Here is a 7,791-nt window from a genome sequence, read left to right on the forward strand (position 1 = left end):
GTCTCTTGGAGGAGAGACGAAACGTTTCATTAGAGAAGAACCCGTCCAGAAGACCTATACAATTTTTTTCCTTTTGATTTTTTACTTGGATTGCTGAGATGCATCAGGACATTAAGTAACAATACTAAGCCTAAAGTAACAAAAAGCTAGCTAAAAGAAAACGTAAAAGTAGCAATTTCCTATCTTAAGTAATAAATTCAAGCTAAACCCAGCAAAATGTGACTTAATTTTTTAGTCAAAAGTAGCCTACCAAAATGCTAAATTTAGCAACAGCAGATTGGTAAAAGTTACGGAAAGCCAAAAATAGCAAAAGCTAAAGGTATTAGAAAAGTAGTTAAAAACTCAAAGTCCAAAACCAGGGCCAAAAAGGAGTCAAACCTCCTGAATGARCTGAACATTTTGATATTTGAGTGGCTAAAATAGCCTCAAACATGCAGGTTCTTTACAGATAATAAAATAAAAAACATGAAAACCATATATGAATGTTGAACCGCATCTGTATGTCTTATCAGGCCTGCCTTTTTGCTAGTTAGCCATTTGCTGATTTAGTGTTTTGTTACCTTTAGCTACACTTTTTTACTGTATTTTGTTTACAGTAAAGTCATCTGTGGCAATGTATGAACATCAACATGCAACCATGTGTTTTTTTTTTTAATTCCCAGGAGAGCACCCTGAAAAAGAAGCTGAAGACAAAGAAGAAGAAGTCAGTTCAGGTCAACAAGTGTGAAGAAGATGAAGAGGCTCATGATGAACAGGAAGAGGAAGAGGAGGGTGAAGGAAACGAAGGCGAGCAGGAGAACTCTGTCCACAGAAACAAAGCCAGCAGYGCTCTGATCCCTCCAAAGAAAGCCAAACTGAAACGCAAAACCCAAGTGAAAGAAGAGAAGCTGGAAGTAGCCGAAACACTGGAGAACGACGAGACGCTGCTGAAAGGTTGGCATTTATAAAGCTGCGTTACTTGTTCACTGTTTCATAACTTCACAGAAGTGTTTCATCTTATTTCATCTTGTTTCTAGCTGAAGGTAAAAAGAGGAAGAAGAAAAAAATTGGTAAAGTGAAAAGAAAAAACAAAATCAACACAGAGGGAACACCTGTAGCTTATTCTCAACCCGTGGACCTTTCCTCCACCTTTGGTGAGTTCAGTCCTCCCTAAAACACACAACGATCAAATCACAGCTTTAATTTAAACGGATGACCCTCTGTCCTGGCAGATCTCTACCGAAAAGCAATTCTGGCTCTGAAGGAGCGTCAGGACCAGGGACAGAGACCTGGTTGAGTCCTACCATCTGACTGAAGCATCATTAGCTGAAAAAACTGCTGTTAGATCAACTCACCACCCGCTTCCTGAGCCAGAGTGTGCTGTGAAGGGACCATTTATTTAAAATCAATAATAAGATTATAAAACAACATATATCTCTTGGCCAAATCATTAGTTTGTTTATAAGGAAAAGAAAAGAAAAGTATATAAAAACCTGTTTTGAATGTGTGATGTTTATTTTTTAAATGTATTTTGTATGATTAGAAAAGTTTGACACATTTAAAAAAAGTGTTTGTGATTTCCTAATAAATACATTGTCTCAACATTTGCTCAGCACATCTTTATTCCATCAGCTGCAAAGAATAAAGTTTTATTAGTGCTGAAAGCTAACTTCTGCTAACGTCTCAGTTGTGGGAGCCGACCACGTTCCTTCTTTCTGAGGATCCTTGGTGAGAAAAGAGAACATGATCCATCCTGAAGATTTTCTTTTAAATATCTGTCACTGGTTTTTTATTTTTTAAATAGTAATAAAAACACGATAGTTTTGCTATTACATTAGCTTTTAGCTAATCTTTTGCTCCCTTCAGTTTCAAGCAAGTGTTTTGCTTCTTTTAGCTTGTTACTTTTAACTTTAGCTATTTTCTTTGTTTTGGCATTCATTTATTTTTGCTTCTTATAACTTGTCGTGCTACATTTATCAATATTTTAATGACCTGTTTTAAAAAAAAATGTTTGCATTAAAATTTAGCTAGTGTTGTGCTTCTTTTAGCTTGAGTTTTTCAAATTTTAGCTATCAAATTGCTATTTTTTAAGCTAGTGTTTTGCTACTTAGCTAAAAATGTGCTTGTTTAATGTTTTAGCTTGTGTTTTGATTCTTGAACCTTTAGTTAGCCTTTAGCTACAGTTTTGCTTCTTGTATTTTTAGCGTTGTCCTCCTTTTAGATTCCTTTTTGTTACTTTTAGCTTTAAGGTATTAATTTGCTACTTTTAGCTAGTGTTTTGGTACTTTATGGTTGCTTTTTTAACATTTTAGCTTTACTTYATGCTTTAGCTAGCATGTATTTTTTTTAGCTTTTAAACAGTATTCAGCCTTTTTTTTAGCTTCATCAGCAATTTGCAGCAGCCATCCAGCCATTCTCATTTATTACATATTGCAGGAAATTATATTTTTGTGTTTGAAATGTTGTTACCTTAAGTTTTATTCAATTTAATAAACAAACAGTAGCTTAGCAAACATTAGTGACTTTAACAAAAGCATATTTCATTTGAATGGGAGCCCATTTCCGCCACACTGATAAAAAATAAATAAAACTTGTATCTCATAATTATGGTTTAGCTATCTCATAATTATGAGATAGTATCTCATAAGATGCTATCATGAGATAGTATCTCATAAGATGCTATCATGAGATAGTATCTCATAAGATGCTATCTCATAATTATAACTTAGTATCTCATAATTATGAGATACTAATTATGAGATAGCTAAGTCATAATTATGAGATAGTATCTTATGAGATACTATCTCATGATAGTATCTCATAAGATACTATCATGAGATAGTATCTCATAAGATACTATCTCACGATAGTATCTTATGAGATACTATCTCACGATAGTATCTTATGAGATACTATCTCATGATAGTATCTTATGAGATACTATCTCATGATAGTATCTTATGAGATACTATCTCATGATAGTATCTTATGAGATATTATCTCATGATAGTATCTTATGAGATACTATGTCATAATTATGAGATTATGAGATACTATGTCATAATTATGAGATTATGAGATACTATGTCAAAATTATGAGATTATGAGATACTATGTCAAAATTATGAGATTATGAGATACTATGTCAAAATTATGAGATACTATGTCATAATTATGAGATTATGAGATACTATGTCATAATTATGACTTAGTATCTCATAATTATGAGATAGTATCTCATAATAACTACAGCTAAGTCATAATTATGAGATACGTTTTATTTTTTTTATCAGGGTGGCGGAAATGGGCTTCCATACATTTCTTTGTTCAACACATGATGAAAAACATGGTTTTAATTGTTTATATTTCATGTTAAAAAATCAGTCAAAAATTAAATGATCAACTTTTTAAACTTAAAAAAACAATTTGAGACAGTATAGTTTAATTTGACAGAAGGTCATTAGCATTTTAGACGTATGTGTTATAAATTAATGGTGACTAAAAGTGCAAAGTCGTAAAAGCAGCGGAGAGGAGAGAAACGATGCTGCGATGAGCCCGAACTCTTCCGCCGCCATTTTTTCCGGTTCTCCCATCAGCCCACCCCCCTGGTGGCGCATCCTGACGGTGAAGCAGGCCGGGCAGACTTTCTCATTCAGTCGAGTGGGGGGAACCGCCTACAGCTGCATGTGCGGTGCCGAAAGATGGCCTCACCGAGGACAATAACCATAGTGGCCCTATCCTTCGCTCTGGGTTTATTCTTCGTCTTCATGGGGACCATCAAGCTCACCCCGCGGCTCAGCAAAGACGCCTACAGTGAAATGGTGAGTRGCGCTGCAGCTTCAGCCGCCAAGTCTCCGCATCAGTTGCGGGTAAAWAAAGGCCATTGTTCTGGGCTGTGGACACGCTGACCTAAATAGTTAAAGAAAAGGAAAATGAAGCATTGTTAGGGACTGTAGAAGAACCCCCTGAGGTTGAATTATAAATATGTTTTCTTTAGCTTTGCTCACACTCAAGGTCGGTGTTTTAGGATGAAGCTAATAAAAAGATTCTTTCACGCGGGGATGCTAGCTAGTACTGACACAGTGATGATAAATGTATCCTAACATTTGCGCAGAAGAAACTCAGTGAGATTAAAGTCATAACATGCTCATTACATCTTATTAAATGTGTCGTAGTTGATTTTTTAAAATGAACTCTCAGCTGAGGATCGATGGCGGCGCATTCGAGCAATTTCYGAAATGCACCTGCAGAAGCTGCAGCTTAAAACATCCTGTATGAAGCCTGAAGGATGGGATAGACTCTTATAATGTCAAATATAAACTTATAGTATCAGATCATATTATAATGTTATCATTGCAAGGTTTAGAAAGGAATAAGTTAAATATTAGGCTGCTTTTTTGTGTCAAAAATGATATCCTGTGTGTTTTTATTTCAGAAAAGAGCCTACAAGAGCTACGCCAAGGCAYTGCCAGGTCTGAAGAAGATCGGGATCAGCTCGGTGCTGCTCCGCAAGATCATCGGCTCCCTGGAAGTGGGCTGTGGAGTGGTCCTGACCCTGGTGCCGGGCCGGCCCAAGGACGTGGCCAACTTCCTGCTGCTGCTGGTCATGCTGGCCGTCCTGTTCTTCCACCAGCTGGTTGGAGACCCGCTCAAGCGCTACGCCCACGCTCTGGTTTTCGGCATCCTGCTCACCTGCCGGCTGCTCATCGCCCGCCAGAGCGACGACCGGCCAGAGCGCGAGGACAGCAGAGAGGAGCAGCACATCAACGACCAGGAAAGGAACAAAGTCAAGCAGTCTTAAGATGGCCTGTCAGCAGTACAAGGAGAACCTGGTGCACTTCTACGGACYGTAAATCTTAAGGGAAACATTCACTCCGAGTAATAATTTGTACATCTCATGTTCTGTCCAGCTGGTTGACTGATTACTTTCACTTCTTCCTCTGCACTTTTACTGTGAAAATAAGAAGTCCTGTACGTCCTCTACATATCTGTGGACAATCATGTGGAAAATCTGTTGATCTCAGCTCATCGTCGCACACAGTTAATGCAGTTTCTTATTTATTTAAGTCCCACACTGTATGAATGTTTATTTTTTGTTTCACTTAAGTATAAATTTCATGAGTTGATTTGAGAATGTTGAGTCTTTGCCGCTTGTTTTTTTCTAATTTCTTTTTTATATTGTATGTGTGGGTAGGAGAAACAATTMATTAATAAACTTCAAGCATGTTTAACGTGATCAAAAGTACAGAAGATAAACCAAAATTACATTATAGAAAGACCTTTGTACCAACTCTACTTCAGTTTGTCTTAAAAGAAGAATCATGTTACAATGAAAWACACAAATCAACTGATATTTCTGTATGTTTACATTTGTTCCAAAATAAGCTGATTATTCAAACTTCTTTCATCATAGTTAAAATGTTATGGTGGAAAAATTGGCAGTGGTTGCCTCGGTTGTTTGCCGTGAACTTGTACTGGACTGAACCAAAACAAACATCTCTGTCAGTTAGAATCTGTGTTTTATCCGTTGTAATGCACAGCTGAAGTCCTAAACTTAATGGGTTTTATTTTTCATCTCTAAACATTTCAATAGCATTTCTACTGCGTTTGAAAAGGCCATCAAGATTTCTGTAAATGGTGTACTTAAAATTAAATGCTGGATTGACTTAACACGTTCTGGGTTCTATAAAACTTTTAAATTAGATTTTTGAAAATGTTAACCTAAGCTCTGAGAATTRTGTAAAAAAAACATAACTATTGAAATGTGAGGGGAAAAAAAAATCTGGCTATTACAATAATGTAATAAAGTCACCACCTAAATTTAAATAGAAAATTTGTTCTGTGTCTACTATGTTTGTCATTTTAGAACTTAGTGATGATTTTGTGCATTTGTTTACTCTCTTAGMTTATTTATTAATGTTCTCTTTATTGAATACGTAAAATATGAATAATACAATATATTAATGAAAATATTAATAGGTTATTACTTGATTTCCTGCTGTAAACTGGTGTGTTAGCGCGAACGTCAACAGATGACCGGAAAAACTACAATTCCCTGGAAGCAACTTGAGCGGAAACGCGCTAATGCGCATGCGCAGGCCAAACGGTCGCGCGGAAGATTTGAGTTTTGTTTGAATGGAAGAAGGCAGGGCTCGGCACCGTACTTTGAGGTTTTTAGCTCGTGTTTTAGCCATGCAGAAATGGCAGAATCGCTAAACTCGTCGGATTCGGACCGGTCGGCTCTTGACGACCAGTCCCTGTCCAGCCGGAGCAGCAGTCGAAGCCTGAGGGTCGCAGAGAAAGAGAGGAGGAAGAACGAGGCGGAGGATCCGTTTGTTCTGGCCCTGAAGTACTTCTCTGTCGGTAAGATCGGCYGGGGACATAAACCAACCAACTCCTGGTCCAGGTGGCTTAATAACTTTTGAGTACTTTTTACAGGCAAACAAAGAGGGCTGGGGGACAGACAAGAATATAAAAGTGAAGTAAAACTGTCAAAAGTGTTGTGTWGTCCAGAAAAAGAGCTGGAGGACCTCAGGCTTCACAACAGGCCCTGCTGTTGTTTTGGTCCTGAAACACCACTGGCGACTCCAGCCCACGAATAATAATTTGATATTTGTAGCAAAGATGCACGATTTTAAAGTTTTTAGAGAAAATATATATATTATAAAGCTTTGCAGAGCATTTTTTTCTGCTTCAAACACATAAATAAGTGATTAACAGGGTTCTGCAGAACTTGAAGAGCTAATTTAGTTGCTGAATCATGTGTGTTGGAGCAGGAAAAGAAATAAAACATGTAGGAGAGAACCAGGATTCGACATCACTGGTCAAAACCGCAAAACCAGGAATCAAACTGAGTAGAAAGTGACTGAAAATGTGAACAGAATCAGATTTGTTGCAATCTTAGGGGGCAGATGAATTTTTTTCTGTAACTACAATAAATTTGTCCAGTTAAACCAGAGTATGGTTAAGATCAGTGTTCACACAAGAAGCTCAAATGAAAAASCTTWTGTGTGAGATCGGTAATTAAAAKACACAATTTTCACAAAATATCCCARTTGCATTTTCTCATTTTTTGAAGTTTACATGAACATGTTTTTTGCTCAATGWTAATTTTATCTATGCAGCACATTTAAAAACAATTTTGGACAAAGTGCTTTACAGTTCAGTTAAAATCAAACAATACAAGAAGTCCTGATGGATTCAAGCTAACAAGGTTGAGTTGTGTTCTAGATGGGACCTTCCTTATTGAAACGTTTTGCATTTTATCCAAAAGACTTCTCCAGTCTGAGGAGCTGCAGGTAAACTCAGCCTTATAAGCAGCACCTTCATTKTGGAAGGTGTTGGTGTTCGCATGCAAAAGGAAGGATCATCAGCCTACCTACCAATCTTTAGTGCCCCGATGGCTGCTTATTGTTCACAGAGGGCTGAGTCATACTCASAATAACAGCATTGTAAGAAGGGGACARTTGGACACAGAGACCTCCTCTCCTGTTTAACGACAGGTAGTTTCTCTTCATGAAGATGGCCCCTCTCAAACCAGCGTTCCTATAAAGGAAGGGAACGTCTTCATCCCTGAAAGAGTGACCGCTGGCCTTTAGAAGAGTGTAAACTGCAGAGAAGATTGTCCTGATGCATCTCAGTAATCCAGGTAAAAAATCAAAAAGAAAAAAATTGTATAGGTATTCTGGACGGGTTCTTCTCTAATGAAACGTTTCGTCTAAGTTTGACTGAGACGTTTATTTTCTAAACATGATGTCCCAGTAGTTTTCAAACCCCAAAACACATTACGTCAAAGGCTGGTTCACCCCAAAG

The 7,791-nt window shown here is 37.4% G+C and overlaps 3 protein-coding genes across 3 annotated transcripts in view; all 3 read left to right on the forward strand.

Moving 5' to 3' along the window:
* arl13a (ADP-ribosylation factor-like 13A) overlaps positions 1-1,581 on the forward strand; it is a 6,007-nt gene extending 4,426 nt beyond the window's left edge. Inside the window, exons 8-10 of the mRNA XM_014004466.1 lie at positions 663-933; positions 1,017-1,133; positions 1,212-1,581. Of these exons, the coding sequence (XP_013859920.1) occupies positions 663-933; positions 1,017-1,133; positions 1,212-1,276 (453 nt within the window). The 3' untranslated portion in view covers positions 1,277-1,581. The remainder of the gene's footprint in view (positions 1-662; positions 934-1,016; positions 1,134-1,211) is intronic.
* A 1,958-nt stretch (positions 1,582-3,539) lies between these two features.
* Positions 3,540-5,812, forward strand: tmem35 (transmembrane protein 35). The gene is made up of 2 exons (XM_014004477.1): positions 3,540-3,800; positions 4,415-5,812. Exons 1-2 carry the CDS (start codon positions 3,681-3,683, stop codon positions 4,778-4,780), a joined length of 486 nt encoding a protein of 161 aa, XP_013859931.1. The 5' UTR covers positions 3,540-3,680; the 3' UTR covers positions 4,781-5,812.
* A 263-nt stretch (positions 5,813-6,075) lies between these two features.
* The window catches only part of cenpi (centromere protein I), a gene marked incomplete in the record, with an annotated part of 15,964 nt that continues 14,248 nt past the window's right edge, over positions 6,076-7,791 (forward strand). Inside the window, 1 exon segment of the mRNA XM_014004525.1 lies at positions 6,076-6,342. Within this exon segment, the coding sequence (XP_013859979.1) occupies positions 6,180-6,342 (163 nt within the window).

This window comes from Austrofundulus limnaeus, unplaced genomic scaffold (genome assembly GCF_001266775.1).
Source record: "Austrofundulus limnaeus strain Quisiro unplaced genomic scaffold, Austrofundulus_limnaeus-1.0 Scaffold1, whole genome shotgun sequence".
Lineage (NCBI taxonomy): Eukaryota > Metazoa > Chordata > Actinopteri > Cyprinodontiformes > Rivulidae > Austrofundulus > Austrofundulus limnaeus.